This window comes from Ursus maritimus, unplaced genomic scaffold, assembly GCF_017311325.1.
Source record: "Ursus maritimus isolate PB19 unplaced genomic scaffold, ASM1731132v1 scaffold_9, whole genome shotgun sequence".
NCBI classification, from domain to species: domain Eukaryota; kingdom Metazoa; phylum Chordata; class Mammalia; order Carnivora; family Ursidae; genus Ursus; species Ursus maritimus.
Window position 1 is genome coordinate 59,934,531 of NW_024427107.1, and position 15,924 is coordinate 59,950,454.

The 15,924-nt window shown below is 48.8% G+C and overlaps 1 protein-coding gene across 1 annotated transcript in view; it reads right to left on the bottom strand.

The window, feature by feature from the left end:
* The window catches only part of EXT1 (exostosin glycosyltransferase 1), a 275,604-nt gene extending 263,639 nt beyond the window's left edge, over positions 1–11,965 (bottom strand). The window contains exon 1 of the mRNA XM_008689279.2: positions 10,428–11,965. Within this exon, the coding sequence (XP_008687501.2) occupies positions 10,428–11,389 (962 nt within the window). The 5' untranslated portion in view covers positions 11,390–11,965. The remainder of the gene's footprint in view (positions 1–10,427) is intronic.
* Between the last annotated feature and the right edge of the window lie 3,959 nt (positions 11,966–15,924).

The following is a 15,924-nucleotide window of genomic DNA, read 5'->3' on the forward strand; positions in this document are numbered from 1 at the left end:
TGCTGGTGGCACGAGACGGCGGGCATCTAGAGGGCAGGGATGATTTGTTCGCTGTTGAATCCCCCGCGCCTGCACACAGTAGGTGGTCAGTACGTAGTGGCTGAGGAAAGTAATGAAAAACCAACATGAATCCTCCCCTCAGGGCCTATACAATCTGCTAAGGAAAGAGAAAAATAAATAGTTGAATATAAAACCACAGCTGCAACCGAGGATCACGTGTTCTATTGGAACGCACTATCGGGAGAATCTGACCAAGACTGAGGCACTGGGAAGTAACTTTGGAAGAGGAAAAATGGAGCAGGGGGGTGGTTTTCCAAGACAGGCAGAAGAAGGTATGTGGGGAGAGGAAGGAGGAGGAATGGGGCCCTGCCAGGGGGCTGGGGATGGACAGGCAGGCGGACCTGGACCAATCCCACCTTGATCATCCAGTGAGTGAACGATGAGAAGCCTCGGAGGCGAGCTTGGCTAGGGTGGCGGCACGGTCACACTGTTTTGTCACTGGTGCCGTGGGTGATTTCCACCCATCTATCAGGATGCTAGACTGTATGAAGGAGCTGTGAAATCCACTTCATACCTCCCCCCATCAGTTCCCATCCTGGGCACCCCCAGAAGTGTGGAAAAAAGCAAAGCAAGCTAAGGTGAGATGCTCCAACATGTCTGCCAGGACGACCCCTAAACAACACCTTGATGCCCCCTCCCCTCTCCCGGGCCCCTCGCTTCTCCAGTCTCCACCCTCTGTGTGCCATGCCCAGGGCAAGCTGGCCAGCCCTGGCCCAGGGCCACCATCTCACCTGAGCCCACGGCCCAAGTCATTCTGGGTCTTAGTCAATCAGGAATAGCTTGCGTCACAGGCCCACACCACAATACCAGGAAACTTTTCATTTCTCATAACTTTGAAGTATTGATATGTGTCATGAAACCCAAGAAATCTGAGTTAGCAACAAACACCAGAAATCCCATGCTAACTCAGTGGACGCCCCGTGTATCTAGCACCCTTGGGGAACTTGCTGGGCATGGGAGACAAGTTTTCAAATGGAGAACTTATTCTTAGGAGCAGCAAACTATTTTTATTTTAACCATCAGGGTTAAAAAAAAAGTTCTAAAACACATTCCTCGTTCCTCTACTTTCTTTAACAAAGGGCAGGGCACACAAACGATGGCTCACGGTCAAGGCTGGACTGTGGTGCAGTTCATCAAATATTTACGGAAGTCCGTGCCATCACAGGCAAGGCTCTAGGTGGTGGGGCTCACAGGCACACTCCCGAGGACTCTGTGGGACACACTCCCGGGCACTGGGCCAGCTGCTTGCAAACTGGAGTGCTTCTTTACTTCTTCTGGGCATTACACGTTATCATTTCCTGGCCTACTGCCTCCCATTCAGGTTGCCAGCTGTCCCTTCTTCCTAGATCTGTCTGCAGGAATCCCTCTCTTTTTAGATTTACTGCTGCTGATTTGCTGTGGGCTGAGAAACCAGATCACCAAACTGGGTGAACTGTCCCTCTACACATGGGACGCAATGAGCACTGGGTCTTCTACCCGACTGATACATCATGGAACGCTACATCTGAAACTACTGATGTACTCTAGCTTGGCTCATTGAAATGAAATTAAAAAAAAAAAAAAAAAAAAGGATTGTCCCTCTACAGTGAGATTAAATAAAATCGAGGGGAGAAGTCCAAGTGCTCTTCAGTCAATCACACTACTGTCCGTGAGTGTGGGGTCGTCAGGACATCCGGTCCCGCTGCGCAGAGGTAGTTAGGGTGCCTGCCGTGGGGAAGAATGCAGGGCCAGCAGCCAGGTGGCCTGGTTCACATCCCAGCTGTGTGTGCTTACGTAAGTCACTTGCAAAGATCCTCTGTCTCGCTTACGCATCTGAAATGCGCATCTTCCCACTAGCGTGGACAGAAAGGAGGAGATCCTGCCCATTACCAGGCACACAGAACGCTCTTAAGAAATATTAGTTGCTTTTGCTATTATCGTCATCATCAACCGGGCTCAAATATGTCGTGCCAACAGGATATGGCTTCAACAGTGCCTGCCACAGCCAACTTCCCCTAACCACAGTCCCCTGTTCCAGGAAACAACTTTAGGCTGTTCTTTGCAAAAGGATGGCCAATTAAATCAAGAGTGGCAATGGGGCAGGGCAGTCTTTAAACTGATGAGATCACCACCATACCCAAGATGTGGTCTCCTATGAATGGCTCTCCCCAGAGGTGGTAACGACGGCCAGTAAGGTCAGTCAGGCTGGGTTCCTCCGGGGCCTGGACAGGAGTTTTCAGAAAAGATTGGGCAGTAGCTGCCAGACACCCATCGGCACAGTGGTACTAGCCAAGGGAGATAGGAAGGCCCAGAGTGGGAAGAAAGGTATTGTGCTGAGTTCTCAGAACCTACTGAAGCGGTTCCAGATTGGTGTCTGTTCCACGTCCCCTCAGATAAATCCTGTGACTTAAAATGACCTGAGTCATTTTCTGCTTTTTGCCACCTAAGGGCCTGCCGAACAGCCCAGGGAGGCTACCGAGGAGCTGAGCTCCATTCACATGACAGCCAAGTCCCTCCCAATGTCCCCCTTAACCATTGAGGGTGCACAAGTCCACTGCAAAAAAGGTAACCCGGATTCTTAGAGCAGCCAACCAGGGCTCATGGGGGATACGGAGTCAAGGAAGGAAGAACTGCCCCAGAGGCCACCCTCTCCCTGCCCCAGGCCACCTGCGAGCTCCAGCCCGAAGGCCCCTTGTAGGTCTCTCCGTGGCCCACGGACACCAGAGCCCTGCTTCCCGGGCACCGACCACAATGTCCGGGGATTAGGCACCAAGAAAGAGAGGAACAGCATTATTTCTGTGGCTTAGTTAAAAAGAGCCAAGTTATGAAACTAAGCAAACCACTGTGGTTGATTAGAAAAAAGCAGGAAGGCGGTTTTTAATAACAACACCACCCTGCAGAACACACTGGCATTTACAAGGAATTTCATACATGCCACCTCATCGCAACCCCTTCACGACCCTGTGAGGCGAGTGTCAGGATCTCCACTTGCGGATGTGGAAACTGAGGCGCAGGTTAAGCCCCTCGTCCAGGAATCTGTGGGGGTCACAGGCTGTCTTCTAATGTTTTTCCAAGAAGACTAGAGGGCACACAAAGTGAGGACGTGTATCCGCACACACGACCTAACTGCTCAAAGCAATGAGAGGTGAAGCAAGCCCTGAACGTAACGAGGCATAAACTGCTTGCTGTGGTTTCAGTCTCGGTTTGCAAATCCCTCAGAAGAGAGCCTCGTTTGCACTTGGAGTCCGGACCTTAACCGCGTGGCCAGAGCTAAAGTGACCTGGCCCAACTCACCTGCATGCGCCATGGAGTCCACAACCACAGGGAAAACAGAAGCAGGGCTTTGACGAACAGTTGGCTGAGGGAATGACGTCCACTCAGGGTCGGCCTGACTGAGGGAATGACACCTACCCAGGGTCGGCCTGCAGATTCCGAGGGGAAGGCTGCACGGTGTGAGGAGAAAGAAGGCTGAGGGGGCCTGCTCCAAAGGGACTCACCCACGTTTTTGGCTCCCGCAAAAACAAAACTTCAAAGGGAACAGAAGCTGTGGGAGCTTCAAAGACCCCCTGCAGGACCAATTAACACCTACAAATGTTTATCTAAGCAGTCATTTAATGATGGCTACTTCACTAAAGGGGTGCTCAGCCTCACCTCAAAAATAGCTGTTCCTCTCAGAAAGGCTGGGCTGGGGGGGCGGTGGGGGGAGTTCCACGTTGTTCTCTGAGAGACTCAACTCAGGGCCAAAGACAAACCCCCAATACTCAAGTGAGACTCATCACAGACTTACTTATAATAATTTAAAAAACAATAAAGAATTAGAATAAGAACACTAAATAAATCTTATTTATATAATAACAAAAATGAAAAATAAGAAACAAATCTCTTAAGAAAACGTAAATGGTTAAATAAACTATGGTACAAACTATGGGTTTGTAAAAAAAAAAACCTTGCAGCCATTAAAATCCTATTTTAATATTTTATTTTTTTTAAATCCCGTTTTAATATTTTAATAGGATTTTCCTATTTAGTATTAGTGGAAAATGTTCTCGGATAATGTTAAGAAAAAAGCAACGTGCAAAAATACGTTTGAAGTTTGACTTCAAACCCGACAGACGAGAATGGTAAGAAGGGTCAAGGGTGTGTTGTTCACTGCTACAGCCCCGGGTCCAATGCCCGCGTGTCTGACACAAACAAGGCACTTAAGGAAAATGTGTTGAATTCATTATTTACTTACTATTAATTAAATGATAATTATCATATCCATACAAGGTACTTGGATATGCAGAGATAGAATGATAAAGGCATGTATGTACGCTCTAACAGGCCAACGACACTGAAGCTTAATCATAGTGGTTAGTTCTTACAACAGGGAGCTTTTACCAAGGGGATTAGAGAAAAAATTTATTTTCACATTTGTACCTTCTCTATTTTCCCAATTTTCCACAGAGGCACTGTCTCTCTTCTACAATTTTCTAAGCACTGTTTTTCTTTAGGGAGCTGAAGATCTGGGAGCAGGGGTGTGGCACCTTCCATGAAACCTGGCCCATTCTGTCAGAAATGGAATCTTCCACTGGGTCTCCCATTTCTACTGGAACATGTTATTCACCTGTTTAGGGGGGGGGGGGCCAACAGTCACTCCTGTCCTGTCTCACAGTTCACTTGCAACCAGAGGGGGAAACCCTGCACACGAACCCATGACTGGGGAGGGTAAAGGTCACACACAGTCCTTTTCCTTGCTTGGCTCAGAAGAGCTCTCGGAGAGAATTAAAAGCTGAACCTGCACAAAGTTACGATGGGAAGAGTTTAAGTTCAGTGCATAAATGTCAAAATTAGGGGCCACCTTGATCACATCTCTGAGCTAAATTTTTTCCTTGGCAAACACGTTATTTAAAAAAGCAGTGGGAAAAAAATATGATCTACAAACACCTGAAATGCACTAAACTCACTAATAAATAACCTAAGAGCAGGTGGAAATGTCATTCGATGCTTTAAGGCAGTAACGTTTTGTAGAGGGAAAAAGAACGGACTCGGGCATCCAAGATCCCGTTAGGACGCCGCCATTTATTCGCCGGACACACGACCCTGCGCTCCCTACCTTACCCTCTCCAGGCTGCACTCTCATCCGTCAAAGTAACAGGCACTCAACAGATCTTCCAGTTTTGAGCGAGCCCCTGGTCAGTAAACGAACTTGGTGACAACGGGAAGAGCTTCTAAGTAAAGCGATTAGTACGGAGCTCACAGCAGCCTGAGCCCGCTCTTCCACGGCTGAACACGGACACGCTCGGGAGACTGCCGAAGCCAGGGACCACTTAGCCTGACCTGGTTCACTCTGGGGGTGGCAGGTCTCCGTGAGAACAAGAGAACTGGAGCCAAAAACCTTGGCTTGTGGCCTCAGTTCCGCCCCTTCCGAAGCTGCGCCGCCTTAGACACACCGCCTCGCCGCTGCTGGTCTCGGGGTCGACACCTGAACGGTGGCCTCGCAGGACAATCTTGCGGGATGGTTGTGAGCAAAGCAGTCTGGACGGATCATGTGCAAGCTTTGGGTGTGATATTCGTGCACTCAAGGTCATTTTCTAGCAGCGTTCCGGGGAGGCGGAGCTACAGGCCTTTGGACAAAGACAACAATCGCCACCTGAGGGGGACAGCTCCCCTCTGCGGAGAGTGTACCACCTAAAGCTGCCGGCACAGTCAGGGACACCGACGGTGGCCTCCCCCGGCAGCGCCTAAGCCTTATCAGCAAGCCGCTCGCTGCATGCCGAAATCCCAGCTCAGGTCAGGTTCCGCTCTAAACCAAGGCGTTTGTTGACCTGGACGCAACCAGTACATAAACGTCCCCAGAGGTAGCCCCCAGCACCCCTACCCTTATCTGGGGGATTCCTTGTAAATGAGGCCTCCAGGTCCTCCCCTGAAAGCAAGTTCAGATGGAGGTTAAGAAAGGGGTAGCAGAGAGAACTAGAACCTGGGTGCAAGAAGACACTCTTGCCAATTTCATAATTCTGCCTAATGTTCCCTATCTTTATTTTTAAACTGTGCTTGTATGGTTTATTTTAGAAATGCTTTTGTGCTATCATACAACTGTGGGGGGAGGGGCACTCATATTTTACAATTAAAACCTAAGAAGCACAATTTCCACCTTCCATTTTAGAGGAGGAAAACATTCACCTTAAGGTTCCCTGCTGGATCATGAACTTGCTCAAGGGGTCTGTTAATATAATTTGGGATGGTGGGAAATAAATAATCATTTATAATTACTCCTTGGGCGCGTTTTCTTTTTCTATGAACATATCTGTATTCAACTTATCATTCAGTTTATTCACAGTCTATTCCCTAAATCCCTCAGGGCCAAATTGAAAGGTCCAAAAACCTCCTACCTTGACTAAACAGCTCCAGGGACCAACAGCTTAGTTAGCAGTGAAAAGCAGAAGGTAGGCCCTTGAGCAAGAATTTGAAAGTCTGAGGATGGGACTGTGTATCAGCCCCCAAAATTCTATGACAAATGCTGCATGTATGTCTTTTGTTTTTGTTTTTTTTCTTTCAAAGTTTGTCCAAGGTCTTCCGCAGCTCCCCAGAGGATTCCAAGAGAAATCCCCCAAGAAACAGCATCAGTAAGGGTCTCCTAGTCGCTGGAGAGCTTTCAAGTGTATCTGTAATTGAAGATGAACACTGTATGTCAAGGGGGAAAATTCAGAGGGCCTGCATCCTCGGGCTACCCACCCTGCCACTAACCAGGTTTTCAACCTTAAGCAAGTCCCTAACACAGTCTATCCCTCCGTTTCCACATCTGTAAAATGAAGATCCCGGAAGCTGAATAATCACTTAGCTTCAGGACCCTTAAAAATCCCAAGACTGTGAGGTACGGCTTCAGCAAACACAGGAAAAGATATTAAAAAGGCCTGCACAAAATCCTGCCTTTTCCCAGAAGAGCTGCTTAAAATATTCACCGTTGCTTTCCTTGGAGGGGTCAAAGATAGAAGCCACCTCTCATTTCCTTCTCATTCTTCTATTTCAGAAAGCCAAATTTGAAGCTTCACAATAATGCCCCTTGAAGGGATTTGAGCTATGGAGTTCATGCAAAAAAAAATATATAGTTCTGTAAGGGTGCATAAGAAGCTCAAAGAGGTAAAACAGAATTTCTCTAAAGCCTCATTCCAAATCATGTCATCACTGCAGCAACTTATTTTAGCCAGTATCACCTGCATCTGTCAATATATGTAACTGATGAAAATTAATTATGGGTGTCATGAAAATGGATGTTTCCATATAATCCTGGAAGTCTGGCTCAAAACTATTGCTGTTACAAGAGAAAAGTATTTCCCCTCATTCCATGCGGCTCTTTTATACTTTCAGTAATAAATGCCTGATTTTCACAAAAGTACAGGTGAAACGAAGTCCTCAAACCACTTAGCACCACATCTTCCTCACCACATAGGGCTAATTTCACAAAGGGCAGCTGTCTTTTTCCAGTATTTTTCCAATATACACAAGTGTATATTCTGCAGTACCCCACCTAGGCCGTGGTACCATGAATCGTCGGACCTCCTAAGTCCAAAGCAAACTCATACGTGGGCTGCTGGTGGCAACAAACTAAAGTGAAGACAAGAAGAGAAGTGGACGAAAACTGATCGTGTTTTTACAAGCCATTACCAAATGGACGTGTACAGCGCCCTGAAGGACTCGAAACCCAGTCCACAAAAGGGTAAGCTGATGTCCAAGGTAACAAATTAAGTCACACGATGAGTCAGACATAGAGGTCAGACCTACATGACTTGTACAGACCTAACTTCAATATCACTTCCTTCTCGAAGACCCTGAAGAGAGAGACTGGTGCAGGACTGGAGTTGTGCATCTCATGGACTCGAGACTCACTCACAGAACACGACAAACAGGGTGAAAGGAGCTGCTGTTGGTTCTGAGCACAGGACGCAGTCGCTCGCTACGCGTGAGCATCGTCCTGTATCTCCAGGTTCAGCCTTCATCTTCACACGCTTCAAAGTCAACAGTACAAGGCCACCATGTTTGCAAGCACCGTTTCTCAAGGATCACGGGTTCTGATAACCCAATGAGAGGAACGGGTTACGACTCCAGGTAGACCAGGCTAATGAACGCAAACCTCCTACAGCACCATCCCATCCCATGGAACAAGGCTGGAGTCAGAAAGCATGCAAAGGGGGAACATGAAAAACATCCAGGAGTGACCCTGCTGAAGAAATCCCTGCTTGGGAGAAAGACCAAACTTGCTTTCCTAACTAAATGCCACTTTTCAGATAAGACCCAATCCTGAGGGCCTGACCCCTTGTGGTCTTTAAACCCAAGACAAGAGCGTGGGTGTCAGATCTCCTGGCCCAATCCCAAAGAGGTCAAAAATTAGTTAGATTTAATTGGTAAAATTAGAGGTTCTACGAAACCAGCCCCTCCTTCCTTCATTGCCAAGCTCTAGAAAGCGATTCAGCAGGGAATGTGGAGATTAAATATTTATTTGGGGAATAAGAGGGTAAAAAAAAAAAAAAGATTGTTTTATGGGATCAAGGGTGGTTCCCAAATGTATCATTCAGATTTCCTAAGCTAAGAACTCAGCTCCAGCTCCTTTAGAAGAATGAGGACCACCGTGATTCTTCTACAAAATGAGGTGAGACTGCTTTAGAAGACACCAAAAGGTTAGACTTTATCTTCTCAAGTTACTCCAGCATAAGCCAGACAAAGGAATTCCTGAAAGGCTATAAGCATTTTTTTTCTTACAAGCACCCACAGGACTAGGTCAATGTAAATGCCATGTAAACAAAGCAGTTTATTACTAACCATAGTTTGTTTCCCTTGTGAGAAAATTTTAATCCATTACAACTGCACCCAACATTCACACATAACTGCCCCCGAAAAAGAGTAAAATATGGATTCATAATTGACCCTCGCCTCGGGTTTTCTTACGCTTGGAAGACAAGAGGTGTTGGGGGTTGGGGAATCCGAGTGTTTGATACTTTCTCCTTCAGTGTCTATGATCCAGTATAGGAGGACTTTAATTTCCCTTCTAATCACTCCTACAGAGGCCTGAGTGTCTGAGGAAATCCACAGACAACAATCAAACCTTTCATTTTCAGGGTTGCCTTCCCACTACAGCCCTTCCTGTGCCAATCAGGTTTGCGAAGCATTTCCCCTATTCTGCATTTCATGAATCAATTGCAAAATCTGCCAACCTCTGCCAGTTCCTCTTGTACTCAGCTGAGAGGTTCTCCCTTCCTTCCCTGGGTAGCACAAGGCTGCTCTGGTTTTTAACTGGCGTAACGTGGAAATGCACTGTAGGAGCTCACTAACTCTTTCACAGCCAGATGTAAGTGAGAGCCTGGGGCTCCCACCCCATCTACTCAGAAACTGACCCGCCCAGCTCAGGTTAAAGCAGATCTGTAGAAGCTAGCTTTGACCCCAAATCCCCGTGTGTCAGTTACTGTCACTGGAAGGGAAAAGAAGAGAAAGAAAGGCTACAAAGTATCCGACTCAGTTACTTAGCAACTGGACAAAACTAGCCTCACTACAGAGGGTAAGGAGGCATCCCATGCCCATTCAAGGAGTAACAGTCTCCGATTGACATGCAAATAATAAAGACAAAAGGGAAAGGGAAATCTAAATTAGCAACTGGAGTTTACAGCAAGTGGGGCTGAGGCCCAGATTTTAAAAACAGCTTCTCCCTAGGAAGGAGATGGGATACAAACATACAAACACATACATATATATAAATGAATGAATGAATGAATGAATGAACGAACGATCCATAGCCCTGGATCAGCTTAAGGTCTCCCTTCGCAAACGTCAATGCAATGGAGGGCAGGAGAAGACAGGCACTGAAAGTTTAGTAGCTTAAATTAAAACACTTCCACCGCTAACATAAATTTAAGGCTTACGGAAATCTGACAATTGGAGGCTGGGAAATTCCCGGGAAAGCAGTACCCCTGCTCGTGAGAAAAGCAAATAAAGCATCAATCTTGGGGGGAAGGTCTCCAGACTGTGGGTGGATTCAGAGCCTCTTCGGGGTCCCTAGACCTCCTCACAGACACCCTCCTGTACCCACTGATGAAGCACGGTTTCTGAACTTGGCTCAAACCCACACCTTTCACAGAAGACACATGGCCCTGAAGGGTTTCCAAGCAAGAGGGAGAGACACTGTCGCCTATTTGGCCCAGGAAAGTGCTCCGGGCTTCTCTGTCCGCCCGAGGAGCTCAAACTCCCGGTCCCCAGCTCCTAGCCACACGCCTGAACCAGGCTGCTCAGTCCCAGGCTCCAAACCAGAGGGGAGAGGCCAGAGGGCCCCTGCGCCCCACCCCATCCCCCAACCTCACACCTGGCTGAGGTGGGCAGGGCCCAGGGCTGACCAGCAGAGGCCTGACAGCGGAGCCACTTACTTCTCATACTCGGTGTTGTCTCGGTCACAGCGAGAATCCTTGTGCTTTTGCCAGTCTTTGCCATGCTTGCAGGTGGTGAGGAGCACCACGTCCTCTCCGTTATGGACGTGATATAAGGCATTCCTGGTGTCTGACCCTATCCCTGTCAGGTACCTCTTCCCCTTGAATACCAGCATATACTTCCTGAGAGGAGGGATGGTGTTAAACTTCAAAAACCCCCTCTCCCCTCCTGTCCTGGGATGATCCTTAGAAAAGAGGGGAATGGAAACATCAAAGTTGGGTCGGAAGTTTTCAGTACTGATGCTGGCTTTGGCCAGCATCGCCTGGCCGATGTCAAACCCCACGTCCTCGGTGTAGTCAGGCCAAGTGCCAGAATATAAATTAAAAATTAAATGATTCCTACCATTGTTCCACAAGTGGAGACTCTGCACTTTGGATCTCAAATTGTGCACATACTGAGGTGACAACTGGTCTCTGTCTAAAGTATCCAGACTCAGGACAAAGAGGCACGCCTGGCTTGGGTCCGAGGTGTAGAACCTGGAGCCCTCGATGGCCGCTAGAATGTTTTGGTAACTTTCGGCGATTTTCTCCCCTTTTTGCTGCGGGTACACGTAGACTTTGAAGCCGTTTTTCTTGCAAAGGGTGAAATCGAAGCAGGACTCCATGCGGCACTTCTTGCCTTTGTAGATGCTCGAGTTGGCGTCTCGCTTCTGCCGGGGGGATATGTGCACGCTGGAATCCTCGTTTTCCAATTGATCCCAAGGAACGAAGGGGCGCAGAGCGTCCGGGAAGCGGGGCCAGAAATGATCCGGACTTGGGTGGTGCAAGCCATTCCGACCGCTGTGCTCTTCTCTCCGGCTGTGGCTCCTTGATGCCCTAAACTGCAAGCCTCCGAAATAAAACAAAAGGGCGAGACAAGAGCCAGCTGAGAGCAGGATGAAATAGCGTTTTTTGGCCTGCATGTGTCCTGCCTGGGTCAAGAGGGTTGTAAATAAACACGAGGATCACCCAAGTTTCCCAATCAACACTTTCAGCTCCAGTCCGCCATCTTCCCGCCTGTAAAGACTTCAAACTCTCCGCTCCCACCTTCTCTGGATGCCTTTCCCCAAGCCGTGGACTGATCCAGCGCATGTGGGCGATTTCTTTAACTTTCTCCCCTTCGGTCTTTCATCTTTGGCTTGCACAATGGACGGGAGAAAGCGGGGCTGAATATTTCTCACCCAGGGCGGGCGAGCAGCGGACTGTAATTTTCTTGCATGCAACAAGACGGAGGAAAAGAAAGAGGGGGAGAAAAAAAAGCTCCCGATGCCCAATCAATGGCAAGGCGAAGTGATTTCCTTGCCTCTCGGCAGCGTGGAAAACGAGCCCCGGGAAAGCAACTTCAACTCATCCACACTCCCGTGCAGAGCACTCCGGTTCCAACAAGTCAGCCGATCCCCGGGTTCAGCCGGCTAGTGCATCTTGCAGCTGGGGCGCCGTAACCTCACAAATCCCTGCATCTCTCTTTATTCCCTTCTGCAGCGGCTCCAAGACTCTGGCGGTGTTTACTCCTGCGCTCGCGGGGCCGGCCCCCGGGACGCGCGGCGGCCCGGCTGGAGGCGGCGGCGGCGGCGGCGCTGGGTGACGGCGGCGGCGCGTCCTCCCCGCGGGCAGTGCCGGCCCCGAGCGGCGCTTCGCAGGCCCCCGCGCGATCGCCGCCGACCGCCGCGTTCGGTCGCCGAATGTTACCCGGTTCTGAATGTTACACTTACACATTCCATTCCCGACACGACAGCGCTGACCTCATCCATCCACGCAGCCCGCGCTGCCATTGGCCGAGCGTCACGTCCGGGGGGGGCGGTGCTTCCGCTGCGCCCATTCATAACCCCCGGCCGCCGGCTGAGGCGCCGGCGCGGCGCGGGGGCGCGAGGGCGCGGGGAGCCCGGGGCGTCTCAGCCGCGGCCGGCGGGCGGAGCGTGGGGTGGCTCGGTGCGAGCCCCCGCGGCCCAGAGGCTCGCCCGTACCCGGGCCTGGGCCGCACCGCCTGCAGCCGCTACGCCGGGAGCCAGCGCCGCCCAGAGGCGCCCGCGGGCGCGGGGCGGCCGGGGAAGCAGGGACCGGCTGGCGCGCCCCCGAGAATCCCGTCTTCGCCGCCGCCTGCCGGGAACGCCTCCCCGAGCAAGCGGCAGAGAGTGTGAGGGTTCTTGGGGAAAGATGCTCGAAAATGGAACGGAGTGGTGAGCCCGAGGGGTGGGGGAGAAAAGACTTCATAGAATGCGACCGCCGACCAGAAGGAAGCCTCTCCCCGCCCACCTTCGACCCTCTGAGGACCAGTATTTTAATTTCCTATCAAGCATTTAAAAAGGTCCTTTATTCCCTACAAAGGCAGTTTTGCTTTTTCTGCCCCCAAGGACACGCCCCAATCCCCCCAAATAAAGAGGAAATATTACAATCAAGAGGAATCGTTGCAATTCTTCGTGTCTCTGTGCTGAGAGAAGACATCTATTCTAAATCATTATCTACGTGCACATCCTTTCCTCGCTTCCTGAAGCCCCTTCGTCTATTCTGTAGAAATCTTCCAAGAGATCCAATCACAGCGAAAAAAAGATTTTCTAATGACTGGAGAGAAACAGGTTAATTTAAGCTGGTCCCAGTCCCTAAAGTGATGTTCTTCTCTTTTTGTAGTGGTGGGGTGGTGGTTTCTAAGGAGATGTCTCTTAGGAATGGATGACTAGTAGAACTGCCAACTGTCCCAGCTGTAGAAGGGAAACTTGAGGCAGGAAATGACCTTATTTCCAGTTAGTGCAAGACGGTTGGTCCTTCTTGCAACTGCCCTCCCACACTGCAGCCCCAAGCACCAGCTGCCCCCAGGGAACTTCATTAGACAGCTCTGATAAAGACCTGCAATCTCCCTAAAGGTGTCCTCCAGGCCCACAAAGATGTGCCAGCTTCCAAACAAGGTTCCTGGTCAAAGCCAAGCTCCCTGGCCTCAGAGCCTGTATTTTGCCTTACAGAGAACATCTCCCACCCTCTTCCCTAGCTGAAGTCCACAGGGTCTGGCCAAGCTGGACAAACAGTTGCCTAGGGCAGCAAGCTGTTTAGTGATTGTTTATTATGGGAGTGACTGAGACCTAGGGACAGACACTTCCCAGCTTCCCTCAGGCTGCAAAAAACTCCAGCAGGGCGTGGACGAAGGGCATGGTTATAACAAGGCAGGATGAAATGATCCAGTGGAAAATTTTAGACAATTGTTGTTTCAGATTTGTTTTAATAAAGGGGGGAAGGGGCACGGGTGAGACATTACTGTACATTCCTGAAGCCTCTCCCTATTTCTGAACTGCCAAAGATGAGGTAGCTTTTCCAGGTTTGATTTGTACCCCATGCACAATTTGGAGAGGCCTGGGACAGAAAGGAGGTTTCAGTCGTCTTCCAAATATGATGACAGTGCTGCAGATAAATGCAGTGATTGAAACCACATGTGACCCTGGGCTCTCCCCAGCCTGGGTTGCTGAGAGCAGGCAGCCAAGGCAGGGATCCTTCTGTTGAGATCAGGATGCCGATTGTCTGGGTCCTCTGGGAAGTTGGGCACGTGGGGAATGTTAGCCCTTCTACTTCCTATCAGTTGTCCTATGTGACCTTAGGGGGAGCCAGCTACCATCCTTATTCTTTCGCATTCTCTTCCCGCTTTGGCGCGTGTTTGTCTTGCCTACCATTGCGCATTCATTCCCTCATCCCAGGGCCCAGGGTTACCTGGCCCTACTGTCCGTTTCGTAATGGTCCACACTGTGAGAAAATGTTTTGGTACTGAAAATTAGAGAACAATCAGACTCAGATCCCAAATCTGCCATTTATTAGTGCCTTGGGCATGTGGCCTAATCTCACTGAACCTCAGCTTCTCATTTAAAAAGTCAGAATAATTAACACTTTTTTTTTTTGCCAGCCTCCTTGAATTTGTAAACTGTAAATTGTTCCACACGTGTAACATTTTTTTGCCTAAGTTCCACATTTCAAAATCCAACTGATATCTAAAGTAGCCCCTATAACTGCATCATCGTTACATCTCCCTCTGTTTTATTTTCTTCCTAGCCTTTTCATTAGCTGAAATCTTTTATTTGTTTGCCTGCTTACTGTCTGTATTTCCTCACTGTAGGAGAAGCTCCCTGAGAGCAGGGGCCCTGTCTGTCTGTCTCCGTCTTGAAGCCCCAAAGCCCAGGGTAGCTCCTGGCACTTAGGAGAAGCTCAATCACTGATCTGAATGATGAATGAATTACTAATATTCAACTTCACCACAGCACTTGAGCAGGACTGAGTCTCTTGTTCAAGGTAGAAATATTACTAACCAGGAATATCTTAACAGAGGGCCAATCAATGCATCATAAATCCTCCAAGATTGTGTGTCTAATCGCTGGTCAAAGTCCTTAAGGCATCCCTGTCTCTCTTAGAATAAGAACCAAAGCCCCCACAATGACCTGTAAGATCCTTCAGGATCTTTCCTTTCTTCCCTCTCCTTTCCGGATGCCTCTCACCTTATTTCCTGCCAATAACTCCCCCTCCATCCCAATCTACTCTTTCTTTTCCAGCCAGCTTGGTTTCCTTGCTGTTTCTCAGATGTACCAAACATGTTGCTGCCTCAAGGCCTTTGCACATCCTCATCTCTGCCAGCGTGCCCCCGGTATTCACAAGACACGCTCCCTCACTTCTTTTAAGTCTCTTTTCAAATGCCACGTTATAGTTGAGGCCACCTTTAACCTCCCTAAATAAAATAGCAATCGCTCTCCCATTTTCCCACCCCCTCCCCCTGCTTTAGTTTTTTTTTCCTTAACAGTAATCAACATCCACCATATATGTTGATTGGGAATTTATCATTTATCTGTTGTAAATGAGCTCCATGAGTCAAGGATGTGGGTTTTTTTGTTATCTGCTATATCCCCAGCACCCACAATAGTGCCCATCACTAAATAAGTATGTGTTGAACTGAATAATAAATTCGATCCCATTGTCTGTAGACCAAATAGAGAATGTTCAAGGCTTGAGTTCTATTATAAGACGTGCACGCACACGCACACACCCCTAAAGCTATCCCAATGCTCAAGTCTTGCTTAATTTCCTTTTCCAGGAATAATTCTTTCCCACAGCCGACTAAAGACCTGAAAACAGCATGGCACACAAGAAATCCAGATGTGGATTCTCATCTTGGCTCTGCCACTTACTCTATAACCTTGAATGAGTCCTTATAGTTCCCTAAGCTTTGGATTCTCCTTGGTAAAATCAGGAGTAACTGTAACATATGTCATGCTCAGTTCATTGGACCACTGTGGGGATCAAATGAGAACAAATGGATAATGTGTGAGCAAGCCCTTTGCAGTCCACAGTGCACGTAGCAAATGTGAGGTCTGGTCATCGCACTCTTAGACAAACATGGATACACGATCATGTTGCCAAGTTGACAGCATTAAATACATGAAATATCACCCACCAAACACACAACAGTTTCCAGATGCTTTATAGGAATGGTCAC